Source organism: Ovis aries, chromosome 3, assembly GCF_016772045.2.
Source record: "Ovis aries strain OAR_USU_Benz2616 breed Rambouillet chromosome 3, ARS-UI_Ramb_v3.0, whole genome shotgun sequence".
NCBI classification, from domain to species: domain Eukaryota; kingdom Metazoa; phylum Chordata; class Mammalia; order Artiodactyla; family Bovidae; genus Ovis; species Ovis aries.
Genome location: NC_056056.1, coordinates 37,563,255 through 37,589,094, shown reverse-complemented (window position 1 = coordinate 37,589,094; position 25,840 = coordinate 37,563,255). Strand labels below are relative to the sequence as shown.

The following is a 25,840-nucleotide window of genomic DNA, read 5'->3' as shown; positions in this document are numbered from 1 at the left end:
GGAAGCAATGGCACCCCACTCCAGTACTCTTGCCTGGAATATCCCATGGACGGAGGAGCCTGGTAGGCTGCAGTCCATGGGGTCACTAAGAGTCGGATACGACTGAGCAACTTTACTTTCACTTTTCATTTTCATGCGTTGGAGAAGAAAATGGCAATCCACTCCAGTGTTCTTGCCTGGAGAATCCCAGGGGTGGGGGAGCCTGGTGGGCTCCCGTCTATGGGGTCGCACAGAGTCGGACACGACTGAAGTGACTTAGCAGCAGCAGAGGGGGAGTTGGCAAACTGAGGCGCAGATCTGGCTGATTTTTTGACTTGGTCCACCTGTGTCCTCTCTCCTGCCCTATCAGTCCAGATGCACCTTGCTGGTGGTGGGAGTGACAGGAGGAAGTGGGTCTTAGTTGTGGCTGTGTTCCAGGCAGCTGCTCGCTGGCCCAGCTGACCTGTGGGCCCCCTCCTGTGTGGTCTATGGTTCCTGGGGAGCTGGGCTGGCCTTTCCCAGCTGCCAGGAGGACTGACTCCTGGTCCCCACCCCTTTGCTAAGAATGACACGGCAGTCCTGAGCAGGGATGGAGGGCCAGCCACGACAGACTGGTTCCTCTTGGCTCCTCTCCTCCAGTGAGGCCCAGCCCATCCACAGGCCACTGAGGACCTGTATTAGGTCCATGGACAGAGTCCAGAGGCCAAGGCAGCTTAGCACAAGGAAGAGATGATCCAAAAGGAAATGCAAAGCATTCAGGCACACAAGAGAACAGGCCCTAACAAGCAATGAGCATCAATGTGGGGAGAAGCGTGTCCTGGAGGCAAAGGCCAGTGTTGCTCCTGTCCCCGTCCTGACCCCTGTGCTCCAGGCTGAGTGGTGTGTGATCCTGTATGGGTCCCGGGATCCTGTGTGAGCCCCAACAGCTGAGGTGCCTACACAAGTGGGGCTGGAGGGTAGTAACGTGAGAAAGGTCGAGAGAGGAAATAGGTAACCTGACTTAGAGTAAACCTGTTGTGATCTCAGATACCCTCTGAAAAAGGGGCAGCTAGTCCCCTCTCCCCCAACACAAGGGGAATGAACTTGCAAAATCATAAACCACTGGACAGCATTTTTGCTCCCTGACGCCCTCCCTCCTTTTACTGTACCTCTGTTCTTTTCTTCTTCCCCAGGGGTGTCCATGGCACTACTAAGTCCCTCCCCCCACCTTCCCAATCATCACTCCAAGCTGCCCACTGTGGCTGGGGCAATCAGATTAGCTGGGATCCCTAACTGGGGCTGGCCGCGACAGCAGAAGTAAAGGAAGGGAAGGTGTCTGCAGTACATCCTCCTTGAGTGAAAGAAGCAAGAAATTCTCACGAGCTGATGTTCTGGCCGCAGTCTCTGTGCTAGAGATCAAATGGCCAGTGAAGGCAACTAGGAACCCCAGAGATGAGGGAAGAGAAGCTTCCCACGGGCAGGTCTGTTCAGGGATGGATGGATGGCATTGAATGGAGTTCAACCAAAAAAAAAAAAAGAGTATAACTCACTTTGAAAGCGATCCCTAGGTAGGAGGGAAGTGTCAGCTGCTGTGCCTAGACACATTTATTGTGTGTAATTTAGTGTGTTAAGAGCCAGGAAGCTGGCCTGGGGCAGTGGAACGAGAGAGAAAGACGTGTCACAACCTGGAGCCAGGGAGCCTGGTGCCTGCTGAGAAGTTTAGATTTGTGCCCTAGAGTCCTGGGGTTCATGAAGGCCTTTGAACAGGGCAGAGAAGTGTGCAGAGCAGAAATGGGGGGTGGAGCCCACCACACCTTCTCTGGTGGATCATGACTGAGGGCTGAGGTTCGCAATCCCCTACCAATGACCAGGCTGGAAGGAAGTGGCATGGCTGCATCCTCACTTTCCCCATGCGCTGGTCAATTCCCTCCCTAGTTTTTAAGAACTGGAGAGTGGATGGTCTAATCTCAACCATAATGGAAATTTCAGTCACACACACTTAAAGGCAAACTTGCATGAATCAATAGCGTATTGATTTACACTACATTTATTTTCCCTTACACACTGCAGAAAATGTAATTATCACTCAATTATAAAATTACCATTTTACAATAACACATCTGACTGGCTCAGCCTGCAGCCAGAAGCCGGAGTGGTCCCTGCCTTGCTCTCCTGGCTCAGAGGTGACCCAGCCCCACCCTGCAAGTTACTCCCAGAGAAACATCTCATTGCACTTTTGTGCCTATGGGGCTCATCTCCTATGAGCATGCCTCTGCTCTGAGGAGCAGGCTCGAAAGGAAGGGACAGCTACTCCCTTCTGCCTATAAGAGTATCCTTCGCTGTGGACCCTAGGACTAGCTTCTGGAATGCATCATCCCAATGAAGCAGACAGCTTTAATTGTTTATTAAGCCGGCATTCTACTATATAACTTTCCTGGTGGCTCAGACGGTAAAGCGTCTGCCTACAATGCGGGAGACCCGGGTTCAATCCCTGGGTCGGGAAGATCTGCTGGAGAAGGGAATGGCAGCCCACTCCAGTATTCTTTCCTCTCCCCCACTCCCTGCCCCAGCAAAAAAGGGGCTCAAAGAATATAGACAGCTTCCCTTGTGGCTCAGAGGGTAAAGCATCTGCCTACAATATGGGAGACCCGGGTTTGATCCCTGGGTCAGGAAGTTCCCCTGGAGAAGGAAATGGCAACCCACTCCAGTATCCTTGCCTGGAGAATCCCATGGACGGAGGAACCTGGTAGGCTACAGTCCATGGGGTCGCAAAGAGTCGGACACGACTGAGTGACTTCACTTCACTTCACTTCTACTATATGCCAAGGCATGTGTTCAAGCCCTATGTTGGATGATATTATGCAATGCTGAGCAATGTCACTCATCTCATGGACCTTGGAGGCTAATGAGGGACAACAAGAAATATACAGGCACTAGTATCAGAGGGTGCTAAGTGCTGGGACAGGAGTGGTACAGTGTGCTGTGCGGGCTCAAAGGAGGGGCACCACAGGGGACAAGGCAGGTTTCCCAGCAGAAGTAACTTTTAGGAGGAAAAATGAATAGAAATTATTGGGCTTCAGGACTAAAAGGAGGAGGAGTATTCCAGGCAGAGGGAGCATCATGGTGAAGGCCAAGGTGGGGTGGAGGTTGGATGCTGCCACGGCCGCCAAACAGACCAGCATTTCTAAGAAACAAAGGTATTCATTATTGTTGGAGTGTATAGTTCAAGGGCAGGGAGAACAGGTCGCTGCTCAGGTAAAGCTGGAGAGGTGGGCAGAGGTCAAGTTCTGTTTCAGAGTTTGAACTTCATCCTGAGAGAAGTGGGGCAGTGCTTCATGTGTTTATGGAACTGCCATAATCAGACTTCTGCTTTAAAAAGATCGTTTTGATTGGAGGTGTGGAGAATGAATAGGAAAGTGGGCAGGACTGAGTTCTGGGAGGCCAGTCCACAAGGGAGGTGAGGGTTCTTGAACACAGCAATCAGGATGGAAACAATTGGATGGTTTTGAGAGGGGTTTAGAAGGTAGAATCAATGCATCATTAATATTTGGTGATGGCTTGGACGTGGAGGGTACAAGAGAGAATAACCCTTCATGTTCTCCCTTGGGCAATAGGAGAAGACAGTGGGTGAGTATGGTTTGGAATAGGTTGATTTCAAGGTCATGGTGGGGCTCTGGTGGAGACAAGGGATGAAGCATAGCATGTATCCTTCTAAAGCTCAGGAAAAAGGATAAGGCTGGGGACAGTGTAGAAGCTATCAGCATAGAAAGAATTGTCAGGTAGAATAACACTGTCCACTCGCACCTGGAAACTTCTGGAGGCCTGTGCAAAGGGCCCCTGTCAGGGCACGTGTGGTTGAAATGAAACATCCTAGGAGATCTCATCCTATGGTCTGTCTCTCCATGCCCAGGTCTCCGGAGTGGCAGGAAACCCACGACCAGCGGAAAAGCCAGCTGTATGAGGATAAGGACAATGGCGAGTTTTGGTACTTTATTTTATTATTTGGCACTTCATTATTATTATTATATTTTAAATCTTTAACCACTGCCCAAAGCCTCAATCCCCACCCTTTCCCTAAACTTTTGTGAGAATGAGGATTAGCTTTGCAGAGACTTATATAGAAGGAGCTTATTTTCTCCACCAAGACACCAAAGCTTTGAAAAGGATATTGTGTGTTCTCTCTTTGCATGAAAGGCCTTTCAGCTCTGAAATATTAGAACTTGCAGCAGATGTTAACGGTGAAAAGGAATATTGGCACTAAAGCTTTGAAATCAGCAGTTTCCTGGCAACCAGAATACATGGTTATCAGGCGTGTAAATTCTTTGCCGTCTTTTTGGAACCCTGGAGTGCCACAGTCTTTCCTGGCATGAATCATAAAAGAGTGACTTGAGGTTAACCTCCCAGCCCTCTCTCTAGAGTTCTGAGTAAGATGTCAGTGTCATAACTCAGCAGCTATGTAAGACTAGATGCTTTAAAACATATCGTCAGATAAAGAAGATGTAATACATATATACAATGGAATATGGCTCAGCCATTAAAAAGAATGAAATAATGCCATTTGCAGAAACATGGATGGACCTGGAGAATGTCATACTGAGTGAAGTTAAGTCAGACAGAGAAGGAGAAATATATGACATCCCTTGTATGTGGAATCTAAAAAGAAATGATACAGTGAACTTACAAACAGAAAGAGGCTCACAGACTTAGAGAATGAACTTTATGGTTGCCAGGGGCAAGGGATAGTTAGGAAGTTTGAGAAGGTCATGTACACACTGCTGTATTCAAAATGGACAGCCAGCAAAGACCTACTGTATAGCACATGGAACTCTGCTCAGTGTTACGTGGCAGGCTGGGTGTTGGAGGGGAGTTGGGGGAGAATGGATATGTGTATATATATGGCTAAGTCCCTTTGCTGTCCACCTGAAACTATTGGAAAATTGTTAATAAGTTACACCTCAATACAGCATTAAAATTTTTTTATTTTAAAAAATTTGAAAAACATCCTCAGCCCTACACTCACATTTGTAAAGGATAAGATGGACATTTCTCTGATGAATTGTCTAGTTTTTTCAGTGACAAATTTGAATAAAATTTAGTATGTGTGAAAAAGAGACTAGGTCTAAGTAATTGAGAATCAGAGGGACAAATATAAATTAGAAGGAAAAATATTTTCAGCCTTGCAACTTTAATCAGAGGCATGATTTTAGGTGTTGAGTCCATTGTATTCTGATAAGGGCTTCCCAGATGGCTCAGTGGTAAATACTCCACCTGAGATGCAGGAGACACAGGATATGTGGGTTCCATCCCTACGTTGGGAAGATCCCCTGAAGAAGGAAATGGCAAGAATACCCTTCCGGTATTCTTGCCTGGAAAATCCCACGGACAGAGGAGCCTGGTGAGCTACAGTCCATGGGGTCACAAAGAGTTGGACATGGCAGAGAGATTGAGCACACACCAGCACAAGACTTCAATAGAGCGTTTGGCAAAGGGCCTATGGAAAAGTGACTTTATTAGCACAGTGTAGGACCCAGGACAGAAAGAGACTGACAGCCATCTTGCTGGCCAGGAAAGGGGCCTACAGAACCCGTAATTTGACTGTGTCCTTGGGCTTCCCTGGTGGCTCAGCTGGTAAAGAATCCGCCTGCAATGTGGGAGACCTGGGTTGGATCCCTGGTTTGGGAAGATCCCCTGGAGAAGGGAACAGCTACCTAGTCCAGTATTCTGGCCTGGAGAATTCCATGGAGTCGCAAAGAGTCGGACACGACTGAGTGACTTTCACTTTCACTTGTCCTCCCAGGAGAAATCAGAAGGGCATTTGCCCACAAATGAACCAGAATGGGGTTCTGGTCTTTGGGTAGGATAGTGGTAAATCAATGGACACTGTAGTTGACAGGCAAAGGGACAGTAAAGTGATGGGAACCTCCACCCAAGGAACAAACGAATGGTCACTAAAGCGATGTGTCTCTGTTTATAACAGGATGTCATGTCAAGATTTCCGAGATAACTTCTTCGGCCTGTTTATATGTAACCAAGTTCCAATCAGCCTGGACCATGGAAGCATGCTCCATGAAAGATGGTCCCAAATGACGTTTAAGGACCACCTAATTCCAGGAAACACTGAAGGTAGCTATGACAGTAATTATTCTACCAGGTGAGAAGCTGCCAGCTCTTGCCCTGTCCTGGCTTAAGCTCTCAGTGGCCCTTGATTCTAGACCGTCAGCCTAAAGAAGGGGAGGACTTTGTCAGCCCAAAGGGACAGCTGTGTTTCTCCAGGAAAAATGATTGCTGGAGGGGGTGGGTGGGAGGCTCTCAGATGTGCCTCCCCTGGCTTCTTGCTTTCCCACAGCCCTTCTGCTAACCTCCACCACCTCCCAGGACTAGAATGGGCCCACTGCACTTCAGTGATTATCCAGGACTTTGGGAGGGCTGTGAGAAGAACACTGGACATGTGTCAGGCCCTGGGTTCAACCACTGTCTTTGCCACAGTTTGGCTTTGTGGCTCTGGGCTCTCTGTCCTCAGTCTCCCTAACTGTTCCCAGTGGAATTAGTCATCTCTGACTGCCCCTGGAAGCCACAAAGCCCCATCCAGGCACCAGGGAGCATACTCCTACCCCTGTTGGTTGATGTTGACTGGTACCTGCAGGCTGCAGCACCGTACTGAGGTCCAAGAGGTGGGCGCCTCAGAGCCTGTCTTTGGGCTCCTGGAAGATGAATTTTATTGGTGAGATTTTAAGGGAGTAAGTGACATACTCTCACTTGCCTCGGCTCCCCTTTTGTGACATGGATGAGTGAAATATCACCCTCTGAAGATGAACCTGAGTGTGATTACACACCCTGGATAGTAAAGGCTATGCAAACAATGTATTTGTGTGCGTGTGTGTGTGTGTGTGTGTGTGCGCGCGCGCGCCCTTGCACCTTGACATGCGCATTCCCTCTCCTTGGCACCAGTCTGCCAAGTATAGTGTGTTTGAATGATCTCACCACCCACCCTCCCCCAGTCTTTTCACTCTGCTGGTCAGAGAAGCTAGTCACCAGGAGGCCATGGGCAGATTCTGAGAAGTCACTGAGTCACTCTTAGGCAGCAGGTTGACTGATTTAAATCTTCCTGAGCTCCACCTACCCAACTGTGGGGCTAAAGCCCTCTTCCCTAAATATAGTGCAGGTCGAGAAACTAGCCAGAATTATACATTGGTGCCATCGTTAGTAATTCCTTACAAGGGAGACAGGGCAGGGCGGCAGCCAACAGCACCGGCTCTGTGCTGCTAAGCGCACCTGGGTGCATCACCTTAGATCCTCACAAAAAAGCTGACAACTGTGACAGTCATGTATGTCTCCCTCTTTGCCTTTCAGAGCTTCCCAATTGTGCCTTAACCTTCTGATGTTTGCTAATTCATCTCTATCTTGATTTATCTTCATTCATTTTTCATATGTTATCTCCACATTGGAATCTCATGGTTTTCACATTAGTGGTCTCCCTCTGGCTTTGGTGAGGACACTCGGGTAGCAGAGTTCTATGAACTGACATCTCTCAGCCTCTCTTCCTCTGTCTCCATGTGTGCTTGGGGGTTTGACATCATTTCACGGCTCCATGGTTGTCACCAGTGCATAAGCTCATGCATACCTGAGGCCTCGGGAATCCCACTTTTACAAAAATTGTTTATGTTTAGTCACCAAGTCATGTCTGACTCTTGGCGACCCCATGGGCTATAGCCCACCTGGCTTCTCTGTCCGTGAGATTTCCTAGCTGAGAGTACTGGAGTAGATTGCCATTTCCTTCTCCAGGGAATCTTCCCAAATCCAGGGATCGAACCCACATTTCCTGCATTGACAGGTGAATTCTTTACCATGCACCAGGGAACTTTATAAAAATAGCCCTCCATTTTACAGTGGAAGAAACATTTTCACCACATAGGAACTATACTTTCCCTCCTTGTTTTTAAGAAGAGACTGCGGCTCACAAAATAAAGCAGCTTGTGCCACAACTAGTAACTATGGGGACTGGAACCCTGGTCTTGGGTCTTCAAATGCAGAGTTTCTTCCACAACTCACTGAACTGGGCTTGGCACTCTGAAGTGGTCATTGTTCCATCCCAGAACCCCAGGGACAAGCTGAGGTCCAATCACTGCTGTTCTTCATGCAGGATACCAGAGGGGCATGCAACACACCTTCTCTGTGCCAGACAGCATGGAAAACAACAATGTCATCATGTCCTTCAACATTGGGCCACAAAATATAAAGGCAAAAGATAGGACATTTCCAGTGAAGTATGAGGTGTTCAAGGTAAGGCAGTATGTTTCAAGGCTTGCCCTTTGGGGACATTTCCATACACCTTGGGTGGAGAAAGCAACTGAATAGCCTGGGAAATTTCACTCGGCAACAGACTCAGAGATAAAACCCAAAGGGCAATTGAGTTCACCGGGTTCAAGTCTATAAATTTGCAGGGAAATCCTGAGACAGAAGAGTACAATGGGACACACCTCCTGTCCTTGTCACTTGTCACAGTTTCCTGGTACACTGGTGGCTCTAATGCTTGTTCCTCAAAAAGTAATCTGGTCCAAGGCCAGCTGTTGCAACAGTGCGTATTCCCAGGACCACCCTCCAACCTGCTGAGTCCCAGTCAATCCCCCTGGACAGAGCCTGAAAGTCTGCATTGTAATGAGCTCTCTGGAGACTACGTATACCCAGGAATGTTTGAGGACCATTGGTTACACTCTGGGAGGAGTTTAAGGAAAAAAAACAGTCCTGGGTATACATCTGGGAGGTACATTTTTCTCTCATGCTGAAACTAAAGTCTGGTGAAAGTTCCATGCTTGGCTTACAAGCATCTGCTTGGCCACTCATCCAAGGCCAGGTCTTCCTCTCTACCCAACCTCCTCTCCCCTCCCCTCTCATGCCTCTCCCAGCCAGCCCTTCAGCTCTGAAGGGGTCATCTCCTCCCCTCACCTACTCATACCTGCACACACCCTAACTGTGAGTAGATGATCAGGGTATTCATTTTTTTTTTAATACCATGTAAAATAAAGGAGTTACGAAAGAAAATCTGACACCCTTGATCCCTTCTCCTTTCCCAAATAATTTAATGCATCCCAAAGATCAAGTGAAGGGTCCTCAAAGCATACACCCTGCAGCCTCTGCACAAATATGGATAGCTAAGTGCACAAACATCCAATGCAGGGATCCTCTGTCCCCATGTTAGAGGTGAAGTGGCATTGTCAGAGTTAATGGCAGATCTGGGGACTGGGCACCAGATGTCTCTCAGGCCTTCAGTACACCCATCATCTGTGTGACTGGAGCTCTGATTATGGCATCTTTAGGATGGAGCCCAGGAATGTTACCCAAGACTAAGGCAATATTCACGTCTAGGGCTTCAGCCCCCTCGTGGACAGGCAGAACTTCTGGGTCCTGAAACAGTCTTGTGTACTTGCTATGGTTCACTCTAATAGGAAGGCCTTGCTGATAGAGAACTTCAGAGTTCCAAGCATGTTCACATTCATTGTCTCAAAAACCCTAGTACACCTGCTTTTATAGATGTGGAAGTCACAGGTCAGGGAGAATGAGTGTCCTGCCCAAGGTGCAGTAAGATGGTGACAGGGGTGTGCTTGAGACAAGAACTTGTGGCCCCAGGACCAAAGCTCTCAGAAGGACTTAGGCATGTGCCTTTCTGGTGATGCTCACAGTGCAAAGAAAAACAATGCTTCTGGTTCTAGAAGGTGGAGAACCCTTTGTATCCTGCTCTCTCTGAGCACATTTTCACTTCTAGTTGCATGAAATCAAAACACCATACTTTTGAGGCACCTCAAACCAGCAGAGACTATCAAAAGAACATCTTTGGATGCTGTCATGGACAGTTGTCCTTTTCATCACCACTGGGCACATGTGAACCCTTTCCATGTGGGTAGGGACTAGGCAAGGCTTGGTCTCCCACTGCTGCAAAGAGGTCAAATATTGCCTCTCCCAGCCCTTGGATACAAAGGAGTAGACTGTTGGGCCAGGCTTGTCCGATCAGATGTTCTTGATCACTCTAGGGCTTGAGTCTTGAAAAAGTAACTAAAGGTGTGGGGTCAGCCAAGGGATTCTTTGCAGCAAATCTTTGGGCCCACAAGCAGCAATGCAGTCAGATCCGGTGGTGGTGTCCAGCTGTGTAGCTACCTCTTTTCATTCCTGCCCACCTTCCAAGTTGCATTCCTTAGATTTCCCATTGATTCTGTGACTTTCCTTCCCATAAAAGACTTTTTGCTCACTCCACCCTAGATTGCTTTCCACTGTGTTTGGCCAAGGATCCCAACTTATTCAGGTGCCCCCTAAGAGGACCCTCAACTTAAAAGTCCCCCAGCTCTCCACCTCCAAGAAAAACAAAGCAAAAGGAGTTGGGAAAGGCTGGGAAGGAATGAGGCATCTGGTATACCCAGGTAGACTTTTACAGTTCAGGACCAGACAGGACTACTAAAAATATTTCAGCCTACTCTTCCATTTCCTAATGAGAGAAGTCCAGAGAGGATATAGGGGCTGCTCTCAGTGCACAGAAGTTGGGTGTGCACTTTTTATTGTCATTTGGACAATGTAGCAGCCTTGTGTTTACTGATTTGCTCGAAGTCTTTATCGTTCAGGAGCAAGATTGTAATCATATCTGTTTTCTAAATGTTGCCAAGCCTGTTTGTCTACTTTTCAACTAGAGCTGCCTTATTTCTCTTCTGCCCACCTTGCTGAAGGGACATGCAGACCTCAGCTTCCCAGGTGGCTCAGTAGTAAAGAATCTGCCTGCCAATGCAGGAGACATGTCTTTGATCCCTGGGTCGGGAAGATCCTCTGGAGAAGGAAATGGCAACTCACTCCAGTATTCTTGGCTGGGAAATCCCATGGACAGAGGAGCCTGGTGGGCTACAGTCCACGGGGTTGAAAAAGAGTCAGACAGGACTTGGTGACTAAACAACAATAACGTGCAGACCCATGAGCTCCTCAGGCTCCCTGGAGATCCCATTGGATCTTGTAAAATCCTGATTGAGAGGGTTCTAAACACCAAAGAGCAGTCCAGACCTTGACATCTCAAGAGACACTTGTGGGGTCCTTCCATGGTTCTGCTGAGAAATAGGCCATGTTAATGCCAGCAACTAGGCTTTGAAGTCTCCGGGGCTCCAGTGGTGTTGTGAGGACAAGGCTGCCACCTTGGCACGGGCTTGTGACCCTCCAAGTGTTATGGGATCAAGGCTCTGCCTTGCATCATACCAAATATAGGTGATATGCAGATAGGCAGGGAGAAGACTGAAAGGGAAAAGGGAAGGGTGGACAAGCTTCATCCTCCCCGAGCCTGGACTTTCCACCTCCCTTCCAGCTTACCCATGAGCTCCAGAGACGTCTGAGGAAGGCAAGTCAAATGGTCTGTACACCTAAGTGGAGCTGAGGATCAGCAGTAGAATAGAACTGAAACCCATGCCAACATGAAATACAGTGCCTAGAGGTGGTGGGTATTAATTGAAAAGGAAACAACACAGCGCTCTCTATTCTCACGTCCGCTACTGAGACTGCAGAGCCTCAGTTTCCACACTCATAGAATAAGGAGCCTACCTTCTGCTTGGGATTACTGTGACAATCTAATACATTACATGGAAGTACTTTGTAAACCCTGAAGTGGCTTAAAAATGGGACTCCATCTTCAGTGCTTCCTTCTACAACATGGGCAGACTGGAACATAGACATTTCTCCATTCAGACACACACATACATCCCTACAAACACTGGGATACAGTGGGGTGGGGGACATTAGAACAAACTCCCATCATGCTTTACAGCAATCTGACAGAACACGTTTCCTTCTCATTGGAGCTCCAGAGCTGGAGAATTTGCACTTGATCCTGTCCCCTCACCATTTACCTTTTCCTCTCAATTTTATCATCATTGCTGTGAAGAGTAACCAAGCTGAGATGATAAAGGAAGACTCTCCTCTCCTCAAACACCTCCCCCACCCTTGATTTCCTTCCCCTTCAGGTCTCTACAGCAGCTGGCTTTCCTTTCTTGCAGCTTCACATGGGGAAAGAGTGATGGTCCCCATTCATCTCCCGGGTGTTCCAGGGAACAGGCTGGGCGTGCAAGAAAAAGGAACACAGCCCTGGGCTAGGCTGCTCGGATCTGCTCACCTTTGGGTTTTTGTTTGAGTTCCTGAACCTGCCTTTCTTCTCTTCCCACAGGTCGACTATCAGGTATGGCCACCGCCCTTGCCGTCTGTCATTATTGCTGTGCCTCTTCCAACACCCTTGACCTCCGTGCGTCTCTCGCTGTTCGGTGGCTGCCAGTTCAGTCTTGCTATGTCCTGCAACAGACACAAGCTTAGAACCTCCAAACAGGTCAACAACACAGGAGATACTTCAGCTGTGCTTATCTGAAGCTGGATTCCTTGGGTTGCTCTCTGGCTTGACATCCCAGAGAGGCTGCAACCATGAAACCATCCTCAACATTTGGCCCCTGATAGATAAGATTGATGCTGCTGATTCCTTCTAAGACGAGAGACAGGACTAACGGGTATCTTTAGCCTCCTGTATTCTTTTTCAGCCCCCAAACTCACCACGACTAGGATGCATGCAATGCAAATACAAGCTCAAGGCATGTCCTCCAACCCTTCTTACAACATCACCGCCACCACCCTCCTGCTAGCTGCTGCCACCACGACAACCCCACCCCCCACCCCAGTAAATATTGTGGCTTGGCATGGGTGAAAGGTGACCAAAATATGGGTAAGGATGGAGAAGGAAAGACAGAGTTTGGGAAACCTGACCTCCCAGGCACTCAGACTGCTTAAATAGATGTGAGCTCTGTGGTGCTGTTATTGCCAAAGGGAGGTGCATGTGACCAGACCAAGGATGGAAGGGAGAAGAGATGCAGCAGGATGGGGCCACAGTCAATGAGTAGTGACTGCAGCCTGCTGGCAGGTCCAGGGACCCTCCTCTAGACCTCCCAGAGGTACCCCGACAGGGAGACAGAGGCTGGGACGAGGGTCTCTGAGCAGGGGGCACACAGAAACCCAGGCAGACTGCAGACAGCAAGGAGACCTGTCTGTCACAGTGGCGGCACAGCCACAGAGCTGCATTTAGGGTCTGACTCTGGTTCTCAGCATACCAGTCATGAAATTAGAACTGCGGGAAGGACTTCAAGGGCATCACTCAAGTGCAAGAAACAGGTCAGGGTTCTAGTTCTCAGAGCTGGAGAATGAAATGAGGACTTGATTAAAGAAAAGGCATGAGCCCCTTCCCTGGAATTACAGGGTCAGGTCTTGTGATTATAGGAGACTCAAAGCCCACACACCTCTGTACACACTGCCTCCCCATCTGCACGTGCGCACACACACATCTATGTATACAGACACACACACACACAACAGTGCTGACTCTCTGGAGAACTGATCTCATCATTGCTTTTGCCAGAAAGGCCCAAGCGAGGTAGGCTCCAAACCTACTGGGGCTGCTGCTGCTGTCAGCAGAACCACTGTGGAGCCTCAGCCCAGCTCCCTGCTGCTCAGCAGCCACCATGGTCTCCTCGTGCAGCCCAGCCTGGTCCCCAGCCCCTGCAGAGAACCTCTCCCGTCTCCCTGCTTCCCCCCAAGGCAGAGCTCACAAGCAGTCATTTCACGCTGCATGCTCATTCTAAATGGAATCCCAATCTCAACCATATTGGGGAAAATTTATTTAGTAAGGGGTTTTTATTATGTAATATGTATGTGACATCCAGTAATAGGAACTGCGTTATATTTATTGTTTTGTCTCTGAGCAAATATTGAAATAAAAGGAAAATGATCAGAGCCTATTATTCTCCAGTGAGAAGGCATTTCAGGACTCCACTGGAAGGACCAGATGGAGGGAGTGAAAGGCCCCCAGCTGCTACAGGGGTCCAAGAGTGCTTTGCAAAAGAGCCCAGGGAGAAGGGACTTTAGGGGCTCCGAAGGTAATCTAGTCCTGGAAGAATCTCACTGGTTTTCATGGGATTCGTCTTTATATATAAGCAGAGCGATAAACCCAGAAGCCCAGGATGCTGTAAGGTTTAATGAGGTAAAGCCATGTGTCATATTTCCTCGCATTCATTGCAGTGTTAGCATCTATATTAAATAACAGTCTGAACTCTGTTGCATGTTGAGACTTCAGGTAAGCAACTGTCTCTCCCTTTTCAGGGCCTATAGGGCTGTTCTGAGGGATATTGAGGGGCCTGGAAGGAGGAGGGTCTCTCCCAGTGGCTGGGGCCCATAGACATAGGGGGTTTCTCACCAACATCCCATCTCCTCTAGTTCCAGCACTTCCAAGACAGATTGCCATCCACCTTCTTCTCCAAATTCAGGATTGCTGAGAAGGGCATTGTGTCTGAAACCACATGCAACCTCACAGAGTGCTTCAGTCTGAGCCCCGGGACCTACGTGGTGGTCATCTCCGAGGGCAGAGAAGCTGTTGAATTCTTGCTCCGAATCTTCCTGAAGATGCCAGACAGTGACAGGTACAGAACTTCTGGGATTCTAAACGTTTTTATCCTACTTAATTTTATAAGAACACATCACATCATTCTGTGCAGCAATGCACTGTGTCTGTGGGGGACACAGCACAGCCCTCACTCTGGAGAAACTCAATGCCAAGTCCAATGCCAAGACAAAAAAGAGGATGGGGGTGTTGCTTGTTGGAAGGCAGGGTCACATGGGAGACAGCCAGGCAGGGACCCATCTCTGGAAACAGGGCCAGAGGAAGGCTTCTTGGGGGCATGGCATGTGAGCTAGTCCTTGAGAAAAACATAACTCAGAGTTTCAAAGGGGAAGGCAGTGCTGTTGTTCAGTTGCCCAATCATGTCTGACTCTTTGCAATTCCATGGACTGCAGCACACCAGGCTTCCCTGTCCTTCCCCATCTTCCAAAGCTTGTCCTGACTCATGTCCATCGAGTTGGTGATCTCATCCAACCATCTCATCCTCTGTCGTCCCCTTCTCCTACCTTCAATCTTTCCCAGCATCAGAGTCTTTTCTGATGAGTTGGCTCTTTGCATCAAGTGGCCAATGTATTGGAGCTTCAGATTCAGCATCAGTCCTTCCAATGAATATTCAGGGTTGATTTCCTCTAGGATTGGCTGGTTTGACCTTCTTGTAGTCCAAGGGACTCTGGTGGAGGGAAAAAGCATGAGCAGAAGCAGGGAGGTGGGCAAGGATGGGGCTCATTGAAGAATCAGCAATGCTGTCCGTAACACGCAGGAAGGTGGTACACGGCATGCATGGTAGTTGTCTGAAATGTGGCCAGAATGTGGGGTCACTGCCAAGTCGGCGGTCAAGACTGGGACCAACAGCACACTCGCTGCTGGGGCACCGAGGCAGGTATCACTGCTGCCGGGGCAGTCTTCACAGCTGAGTGCAGATGAGGCTTTCTCAGTCCAGCATGCCATGCGGTCACTGTGCCACGACTCACTGTTGGAACCTAAGACAAATCTGATTTACCATCCTGGCAATGGGGGTCACTAAACACCCATATTTGGGTGTGAAAGGAACAGTTTACTAAATGATTTGAAGGCCGGGGAGGCCCACCCTGAAGACTGGACATGAGGTCACAATGTTCATCTGTCTCCTGACTGCCCACTTCACAGCCCGCTGTGCTGAGGACTCTCCATGCGTATCCTTGGCATAGATGCCCAATGCCTCCAGAGGTGCCCACTGTATGTAAGCATGAGCCTCCTTTGAATAGTGAGCTGGTCATCCTTGTCACACTGTCCCCTGGTTTTCTAGGAACCTGGATGGCAGTCTCAACCTGCTAGCCCTGCAGGTAGGTTGGCAGCCTTCAGTGGGTCACAGCCCATCCCCAAGAGCGTCTATCTCCTTCCTTCTGCCTCACCACTGACCAGTGAAGGAGAGACACCACAACGGGCTGGTGACAGCTCCAAGGGGGCAGGGACGAGGGGAGAAGCCCAGGCTTCAGAGGCCAGGCTGGACCCAACCATCTTCCTTCCACAAGCTTCCATTTTCCTATTCCCCACAAAGGTTTGATCCAGTTGCTGGATGAAGCCTCTAATTTCCAAGTGGGAGGTTCTGGGACCCTCACTGTATCAGACAGGGGATCCCTTTCCCAGAAATTTGATGTTGGCTGTTCTTCCTTATATCCAGGCAAGTCTTCCAGGAAATGGCTCCCAGCAGAGCATTTTCTACAAGTATGCTCAGCAGGTACTGTACTTAGCAACGTGGCCATGAGGGGCTCTGCCTAGGACAGGGATGAAGAGGTGAGAGGAAAGAAAGCCTCTCCCACGTCCTTACCAGGCTAGAGAGGAAGATGACCGGTCTCTCTCCCTGGATGCCTCCAGAACTGATCCGGGGAGGTGGGACACCCCAACTTGGTGACATCTGGGGTGAAGTGTAGAGTTTTGAAAGGGAGGGGCTCCTTATAGGAGGGTGGGATGTATAAATCTTTAAACAAGCCGTCGGCAATGCCCCTGAAAATCTTCCCTTCTCCCGCTCTGCTGCCTCCCACTGCCGTTGGCACCCTTCCTCCTGGGAGCTGGCCAGCTTTCAGAAGGCACCACTAGCCTTCTTCCTGCCAAGCCACCTATGTGCACAAGGGATTTTCTTAATGGTTTAATAAGCTGTTATAAAGATCCTTGACTTGTCAGGAGAAAAACAGCTGCCAAGGTCTCCACACAATGGGCCTCCTACCATTAGTCATCATGTCGGTGTGGGAAACAGAAAGCCATACGGATGACCATACACACCGAGCTGGCCTCGGAAAGACAGGTGGGAAGTTCTTGGGCCCTTGCCGTGTCAGACAGGTGGCCTCCTTCCCCAGAAATATGGGTTCCCAGAAGACCCCCAAGGAGGCTTCTTCTTCCCCCTGACCTCGTGATGCTCTGCAGAGCTGCTGCTCAAGCCCTCTCGCCAGCTCCTTCTCCCGTAGACAAGCTTTCCCAGGGTGGTGACATCTCATTATGCCCTCACTGTTACCAGGCTGGGTGTGAGAAATGCCTGCATGGGGAACAGCTCTGCTTCTCCATACAATCATCATGGAAGCCACTGCCCGTAAAGCTGGTCAGGGTCCCCAACAGAAAAGGGAAGGCAGTTAACACCTTCAGAAGTTCAAGCCAGGAAGAGCATCTCTCCCCTCAACCTCTGTTGCTTTCTGTTTTTTTATCCAAGGGAAACCATGATGTCTCCCTTTCTAGCTTCTGTGGCTGGGAAGATGAGTGCTAAGTCATGTGCTCAATTAGAGCAGCTTCTCTTAGCCTGGATTCCTGGCATGTGTGTCTCTCCTCACCACACACACACACACAACACATAGTAGCCATGTTTTCTCTCACTCCCATCTTTCTGGAAGCAGATGGGGACACATACCTGCAGGGCTGAATTGATTCATTTAACAATACTTCTCCTGAGGGGCTCCCAAGTGCCTGGTATGATGGGGAAGAGGCAAACACTGCTTTCAGCCCAATAATGAATACAGAGAGAAATGCAAGGTGACCCTCACCAGATATCAAGTGTCAGGAGTGATCAGCACTGCAGATGTTCAGGGAGGGAGTTATGGCCTGGAGCAATCAGGCAAGCCTTCATGGGAATTCCCTGAAGCCCTGGTGGTTAGGATTCCATGCTTTCATTGCTGAGGGCACGGGTTCAGTCCCTGGTGAGGTAACTGAGATCTCACAAGTCACGCCACGTGGCCAAAAAGAAAAAGAAAAGGCTTCATGACAAAGGTGAGATGGGAACTTAAGTGCTCAGAAATCCCAGTGCTTTCACAGTCAGGCAGGCATTGCCCCTCAGTTCCTGGGCACTGATGTGATTCCTGCATCCCTTCCTCGTTTGGAGCAGGGGCTGGACATTGATGCTATGCAGCTTCAGAGCCTTCTCAACCGGGAATTCCTAAGAGGTAAGGACCTGCTGGCCCAGCCCCATTCCCACAACCGCACCAGGCCAACGCGCCCTCTCAGACCTCTCAGTCCTTTCTGCTCTTCCGCTCAGGACCTCCAGGGGACGCGTTCTCCTTGGACGAGTGCCGCAGCATCGTGGCTCTGATGGATGTATCCTTTGCAGTCACCATCCACCCCCCACCGCCTCCCCAGCACTGAGAGCCTGTCTGCTCCATCAGCTAACCCCAGGGGTCTAACTGGGACAGTAGAGAATCTTTTTCCACTCTCACTGTTTTCTCTTTTTCCTTGGTTCTAAGGGCTCACCAAAGAGCCTGGGCTTCTGGGGACTCTGCACTAACTCACTAACTCTCTAGAACCACCAAGGCAACAACAACAACACTTACTATCTATCAAGTGTCTACTGCATACTCAGATGGTACTGATAGATGTTTTTTCCCTTGTAGTTCTTGCAAGAATCTCTGTAATATAAGAAGTATTGTCCCATGGTCCAATGGGAGAAACAGGGGTTCAGAAAGGTTTAGTCATTCACCCAGATCACACAGCTAGTCAGGATTTGTGCCTGGATTTGAACTTAAAGTTTTCAGTCTCCGAAGCCCATGTTCTAATAGTATTCTTCACTGCTTAGCGAAGGATAGTATCCTCACTTCTTTGCTTCTACCCCTCTCCTTACCACTATTTAAATCCCTTGCTCAACAAAACCCCAGTTCAATAAAGGTAACAACCACCAAAGTGAAAGTCGCTCAGTTGTGTCCGACTCTTTGGGACCCTGTGGCCTGTACAGTCCATCCAGCTAATGTAGGAAACCCTGGGTCCGCGTGGCAGTGACTCCCTGTTATTACTATTCTGTTGCACCGACAGATGAGGCTGGGCTGGGCTGGGCAGTGACTTGCCCTAGTTCCGTGGCCACAGGTGGCTGGACTGGGACCCAAGCCCAGGATCTCCCACCCGTCCTGACTTCCACTCCCCTGGGAGCCATTTCTCCCCTGCCACCCCATCTCCCTGCTGGTGGGCATATCCCCCAGGGGTCACCTTGTGACTCTCCCCTTGGTGTGCACTGACTCCCTGAGGGGTCACTGATCCCCCAGCTCGTTCACTCTTAACAAGGCTCTACTGGGGACCTGAAGCTGGGCATTGTCGAACAAGAGCCATCTTGATGAACTCGTCAGTCAGGCCCTGTCTCTTGACTGTTGTATAGAATCATTCAGAGACACTGCTCATCCCTGCAGATAAATCAGAATGACACTCAGGAGCCCCGCAGCCTAGGGCAGGTAACCCCACGGGAGGTCATGTCTGTTGGACCCCGGCACAGAAGACCAACCTTTTCTACCCTTCCTCCTGCTCACCCGTCATCTCCCCTCCAGTGCCAAAGAGATCCATTCTTTCCATTAGTTCTCATTAAACTCTTTGTATGGGAGGACCAGGCTTCCCTGGTGGCTCAGATGGTAAAGAATCCACCTGAAATGTGGGAGACCTTGGTTCGATCCCCAGGTTGGGAATATCGCCTGGAGAAGGGTATGGCAATCCACTCCAGTATTCTTGCCTGAAGAATCCCCACGGACAGAGGAGTCTGGCGGGCTACAGTTCATGGGGTCACAAAGAGTCGGACATGACTGAGCAGCTAAGTGCAGCACACAGCATGCAGGGACCAGGGCCGGCTTTAGTACCCAGACTGTGGTCCCTCCAAGGCCGCACACTTAGCTCATGCGCTCATCTCTCAGCCTGCCTCAGGAGTTGCAGTGACCTCCCCCCACCGCTGCTTCCCACCCCTCTACAAGGGGCCCCACCCCAACTGGTGAAGGCTGTGTTTGGGGTTCAACCTCTTTCCATGGGTGCAATGACATTGGCATCCCTCTCTCAGGACTGCCTTCTTCCAATTGCCCGTTTTCTCCTGTGAAATGAATCTAAGGCAGGTCCCTTTTAGACGGATCAGAGCCAGCTGGTGTGGGGCCACGTCCAGGTGACTCTGGACCGCCTGTGTTACTAGGTGATGGATGGAGCCTCTCCAGGCCTGAGGCCCCTCTGCTCACTGCACACAAGACTGCTTGACTCTTAACTCCCCACCAGCTGAAGGTGAATGGGCGACTTGACCAAGAGGAGTTTTCAAGGCTATGGAGCCGCATTGTCCACTGCCAGGTACCAGCATGTTCTCTTTTGACGAGTGTTCATTCCAGTTGGGTTGGCACAGATTTACTGGGTGCCCAATTCTGCCCCAGCATTGAGGGCTGTTAAAGAAGGGGAACCTCACCCCACCCTCAAGGAGAGCCCCGGTTTAGCTTGGGGAGATGTGCGTGCACCACTGGACGGCTCAAGGCCATGCTCAGTCAGGTGGCAGGCTGAGGACTGCTCTAGGAGGCCAGAGGAGACAGGGTCACAGTGGACTGCCAGCTGGCACTGCCCTCCCCGTTTCTCTGTGGGCCCACTGCAGCATCCCCCAAGCCACTAGTTCAGCTCGTTCCCTTCCCCTACCTCTGCCAGAAAACAGATCAGAGTCACAGCTGTGGTCTGTGGCCTCAGTGTGGCCTCATCATTGTTCCCAGGACAAAGTCAAAACTCACCAGCTGTACCCAAGACCCTCTGAGGGTAGAATCTTAAGATTCTACTTTGGGGTCTAGGAGAAGCCCCTACTCATCCCACCTGCTCCTTTGAACCCTAATGTGAGACTCCTCACTTTCCCCTCCCTGCAATGGGAGCCTGCCTGGTGCCCACCCAGCCTGAGAGTCCAGACCCCAAAACTCCGTGGGGGCCTTGCCTCCCCTCTCCAGATCCGGTTAGTTCCCACTCAGCTCCCAGCACTTGAACTCACAACAATAAGACGCAAACACTTCCTGTTTAATACTGTTTATTTATATCACCTGCCTCTGATTGGAGTGATTGGGTTTCCCACTGGACACGGCGATGACTGATGGCCCATCCATTAGACTGCAGGGTCTTCCCGGGCAGGGAGCCCTCATGTTCATCCTTTCCCTCAGTGTCTCCCACGGTGTCCGACACACAGCAGATGCTAAACAGTGCTGGGCAAATGAGTGAACGAGTGTGCGACACTGGGTCCCTACCTAACTGAGGACACCTGGGACTCTGAACTCACAAAAGCCAAATAAGGCCAGGAAAAGTTCTCAGGCTGCCTGTTCACCGTAATTGGCTCTCACAGTCAGCCCGGACTGAGCACCTGCTGGGGGTATTTTGCTTTGAAACATCCTGGGTTCAGTCCTCTGGTGCTTGTCTGTTTCATTAGGGCACAGGACTCACCAGCCCATGTTCTCACCTGGGAAATAGGAGGCTGAGGGTTAGAGTGAGAATTAGAGGGAGGTAGAAAAGTCCCCGGAGAAGGCAATGGCACCCCGCTCCACTACTCTTGCCTGGAAAAATCCCATGGACGGAGGAGCCTGGTGGGCTGCAGTCCGTGGGGTTGCGAAGAGTCAGACATGACTGAGCGACTTCCCTTCACTTTTCACTTTCATGCACTGGAGAAGGAAATGGCAACCCACTCCAATGTTCTTGCCTGGAGAATCCCAGGGACAGGGGAGCCTGGTGGGCTGCCGTCTATGGGGTCGCACAGAGTCGGACACTACTGAAGTAACTTAGCAGCAACAGCAGAAAAGTCCCCAGCAAATGGAGAACTGCCCTGTAAAAAAACTTAGGTGTTCTGGGGACTCCACCCTGAGGCATCGCCTGGTCCCAGAGACAATTCTCACCTGCCTTCAGTGCCGCCTACACTGCGCTCACTAGCGTGCAAGGTGTGCTTCTAAGCTCTTTATAAGATGTGCTCATTTCTTCCTCACAGCAAACCTACAAGGTAGGTAGTACATTAATTAGCCCTGTGCTGCAGAGGGGGTAGACTGAGGCCCAGAAAGATTGGGTCACTTGCCCAAGGTGACACCGCTATAAATAGTTAGGCTGGGATTTATACCCAGCAATTTGGTTGTGAAGTCTGTGCTCCTAATGCTCATCCTAGGCAAGCTCTTTAGCGAGCTCTTCACGTCCCTGAAAAGTGACAAGCCGCCCTGGGTGGATGGAGCGCAGTCTATGGGGCGTAGAAGCTAAAGGAGAGCATGTTGGGAGGGGGGAGGTGCAGACCTGAGAGAGGGGCCCGCAGCCCTGCAGTTAGCAGCCAGGAGGTCGGTGGACTTTAACAAGCGGAACCGATGCTGCCTCCCCTTCCCTCTCCCCCTCCTCCCCCACCACCATCCTCAGCTGTGCACCCTTCGACCTCTGAGCTGAGCCCATCATGTTTTAGTGAAGCAGCCTCCAGGGATGGGTACAGGATCTTCCAGGACACTCTCTTCCACTTGGGCACTGGGACTCATACGGGTTTCTTGCTTCTTTCTCCATATCAGAGTGTTTTCCAGAACTCCCCAAAGAATGCTGGCATTTTCCTCAGCTCGGATTTGTGGAAGGCCATAAAGGACACAGGTAAAGCAGACAACCCCTTGAGCTTTGATAACTGGCAGTGGCAGTGGCGTGTGTGTTTGGTGTGTGTGTGTGTGCGTGTCCGCCCTCTGTGGACCTCCTGGCTGCAGACTCCGACTCCACCCTCCCCCACCTGAGTTCTCACCTCGCAGTCAGCTCTCCTAATTGCCTTCTCTCCCCAGCACAGCGCTAACTGTGAAAAATGACCCTGAATGGTTGATACCCTACCAGAAATCTAACTTGCTTGAGGACACATCCACCTCAGCATCCAGGCCATGAGGATTAAATACCCACAGGCCAGCTGATGCCCTCTCTTCGCAGAGGGTCTGGGGTTAAGTGAAATCATCTGTTTGCTTCAAGGAGGCAAGAGCTTTCAGTCCTGGGAGAATGATAATAATACTGAAGGGCAAGGATGCATCAGAGTTCAGCCACAACTTACATGCACATCACCTCCTTTGATTGTCTAAACAGCTTTTGAACTGGGCAGGGCAAGAGTCATTGTCCCCGCTGTCCCTGCAGGGAAATGGCCCACAGAAAGGTGAAGTCGGGAAACTGCCACCTTCCCTAATGAAATGTAAAATCAGACTCCCGCAGGTCACTCCTGAAAGCGCAGCCTCAGTGGGTCTTCCTCCTGGGGCTCCTGGCCTGGATGGAGAGCAGGTAGAAACCTGAGCTCCTGCTCCCCGCCCCTCCCCCCACTTCTGCCTCTATCCTTCCTCTTCTGCTTACAAAAATATGTGTTTATTTGGCTGCACTGAGCCTTAGTTGCAGTAAATGGGCTTAGTTGCCCCACAGCATGTGGGATCCTAGTTCCTCGACCAGGGATCAAACCCGCATCCCCTGCATTGGAAGGGGAATTCTTAACCACTAGCCCACCAGGGAAGTCCCTCCCCTCCCTTAATTCTTCACAGCAGAGGGTTGTGTTTCTCACTCTTGAGGTTGAGGAAGACCCTGGGGGCTTATGGAAGCAAGGAATGTTGAGCCTCACTACCCACCCCAAGGTACTGACTCAGGAGGACTGGGGTGGGACTTGAGAACCAGCATCTCTGACAAGTTCCCAAGTGAGGCCAAAGCTCCTGGTCTGGGGATCACACTTTGAGAACTACTAAATGGCCAGTGGAAGTTGAAACCTTTAAAGGAGACCTCACCCATGACTCCAGAATAATAAAAGGGAGAAAGAAAATAGCTGGAATTCAACTGAAAAGCTTGCAGGGGCCAGCAGGTAACTGAAGAGGGCCATGGAGCTGATGTGATTTGCGGGGCAGTTTGGGAATGTACAAGCTGCAGGCATGTCCTATCTAAAGGCGTTCGAATTCACATTTGATTAATTCTGCAGGAGAAACCAACGTGTGTGGGGCCCGAAGGCCACCAGCCTCGTCCCCGTGATGGATGGTCCGGTTTATAGGGTTCTGCTTGCTCACTGGGGTGCATAGACGCCCCCCCTCCCGATTTTCAGTCTGCCCTTGTCAGTTCTGTTGTCAGTGGCTCCCTGGAGCTTATAGCTAGACACGTAAGATCACAAGACCCAAAGAGGGCAAGGCAGCTCTGTCCTGCCCACCTGAGGTCTCTGCTCTGAGATCCAGCCTCATCCCTGGATGACCAACCTAGGACTAAGCCCCTTCTCCAGGAACCACACATGAGACCACACATGGTCCAGGACTAGGCGAGGAGGGCTGTTGGAGAGGGTCACCAGCAGAGGGAGGCCTGACAAGGTGGGGCTAGGAGCAAACTTTCCAGGTGTCCTGGCAGCTCCCATCCCCCACAGGAATTATCGGATGATTGTGAAGGGTCAGAAGTGTTTTGAGTTGGCCTCTGGCCAAACTCTAAAACAGTATTGTTGGGGCCTGGAAGCTGACATTCTAAAGAGTCAAAAGTACACAGAAGAGGAGTGGGCTGGCCGCTGAGCCAGGTGGAGGAGGAGATGGTGGTGAAAGGCCACGCGGTCTCCGCACAGCTGTTTCTGATCTCCTGAGGTTGAGGCCCACCCTGTTCCTCCCTGCTCACCAGCTCCCCCACTGTGTCCCAGACTTCCTCGCAGGGATCTCCATCACCAGCGAGCTGCTGGACCTCATGAAACTCCGGTACAGCGACAGCACTGGCAGGGTCAGCTTCCCCAGCCTGGTCTGCTTCCTGATGCGGCTGGAAGCCATGGCAAGTAAGTGTCACCCGGAGACCATCACACTGACCTGAGAATGCAGGAGAGGACCAGGAATGCGCTCTGGCTCCAGGCCTGGGCAAGGCCTCAGTAGCGGGACAGGCTGGAGTCCTGCAGAGGAGCCTTCATCCTGAGGGGCAGAGCCAACATCAGCCTAGGTGACCGTGTAGCTGGCCTGAGACCCTAGCCTCCCTTCTGCAACCTTTTCTCCCCAGGACATTCCACATCCCAGATCGTTATTTCCTCTTCACCCTTCTCAGCACCTCTCTCACTCAGGAACAAGGTTAAGTCCCCATGGCCCCCCTCCAGATTGTTCACGGTTCAAACCTACTCTTTAGTCATGCAGTAAATGGTTTGATCTCTGCTGAAGGATTTCACAAATGGTGTCTTGGCAGGTGCAGGAGGTTCCCTCAAGGCCTCAGAAATCCAGCTATGTAGGCCTGAGTTTTTGACACTTTTTAGCAGCATACCCCTTTGTTTGAAATGAAATTTCATATGAAACCCCAAACCACAATAGAGCTGCAAACGGAGCTGTGGCGGCTGAGTTGAAGTGGGGTCTGGCCTCCACTGCCATCATTCCACCCCCTCCTCCCTAACCTCCTCACCCCACCACATGGTCCTTAAACCCCACAGCTCTGGCCCCACACCTCTCAGCTAGGGAGTTAACAGGACAGAGAGTGGAGCCCTGGGAGGATAAAGGAGAAGCCAGAGGCATAATCTTGCTCCAGAGAATTCGCAGCTGGGCAAGAGCACTGCCCTTGACATGCCTCCTAAGACAAGCCCTCTGCGTCTCTACGGCCAAGAATAGAGGGTCTGAAGTGCAGGGAAGCTAGAGAAGGGAGGGACGAGGTGGGCAGAGCAGTCAGGGAGCTGTTTTGAGAGCTGAGCCCTGAGCTGTCTCACGGGTATGGAGTTTAACTGGGAAGAGAAGCGGAGAGGAGGCCAAGCACAGCCTGTGGCTTCTCATGGGATCAACAGGCTGGCTTTCCTCTCATGTGGGCCCAGGCCCGTCCTGATCCCTCCCCTCCTCTCTACCCTAGAAGCTTTCCGGAACCTCTCCAAGGATGGAAAAGGACTCTACCTGACAGAAATGGAGGTGAGGTACCTTCCCCTCCCAGAGACAGGACACAACCCTGGCCACCTCTCCTCACCAGGGAGTCCAGGGAGCATTTCCTTCCCTGAAGCTATTGAACCGTCTGTCAAAGGCCAGCCAAGCTGCCGCCCCCCCTGCCTCCAATTACTGCCTTTATATATTGCTAGCTGCCAAGGCTGCTTTAGGATCTTGGCAGACAGATTTTATTTTTTTCCAATAGCTTAATAAAGCAGAGGATTATGTGGGAGTCATAAATCCAAGAGGGAAGGAAAGAACCCCTGCTGAGCTCACTGTACATTAAACTGACTCCCAGTGAGTGTTAGAGAGAGCCTCCTGGCCCAGCCAGCTGGTCGACCTCAGCTGTCCCTCTCAGTGC

At 50.6% G+C, this 25,840-nt stretch overlaps 1 protein-coding gene across 9 annotated transcripts in view; it reads left to right on the top strand.

Annotated features, from left to right (window-relative positions):
* The window catches only part of CAPN13 (calpain 13), a 106,543-nt gene that overhangs the window by 54,555 nt on the left and 26,148 nt on the right, over positions 1–25,840 (top strand). For all 9 annotated transcript variants that reach the window (XR_006059147.1, XM_042245950.1, XM_060413847.1 and 6 more), the window contains 13 exons: positions 3,869–3,943; positions 5,936–6,081; positions 8,099–8,238; positions 12,140–12,151; positions 14,224–14,426; positions 15,690–15,726; positions 16,065–16,121; positions 17,751–17,808; positions 17,901–17,959; positions 19,874–19,942; positions 22,144–22,219; positions 24,243–24,371; positions 25,412–25,467. Coding sequence is in view for 8 of the 9 variants with exons in the window: in XM_042245950.1 (XP_042101884.1) it covers positions 3,869–3,943; positions 5,936–6,081; positions 8,099–8,238; positions 12,140–12,151; positions 14,224–14,426; positions 15,690–15,726; positions 16,065–16,121; positions 17,751–17,808; positions 17,901–17,959; positions 19,874–19,942; positions 22,144–22,219; positions 24,243–24,371; positions 25,412–25,467 (1,117 nt within the window). In the remaining variant the exon portion in view is untranslated. The remainder of the gene's footprint in view (positions 1–3,868; positions 3,944–5,935; positions 6,082–8,098; positions 8,239–12,139; positions 12,152–14,223; positions 14,427–15,689; positions 15,727–16,064; positions 16,122–17,750; positions 17,809–17,900; positions 17,960–19,873; positions 19,943–22,143; positions 22,220–24,242; positions 24,372–25,411; positions 25,468–25,840) is intronic.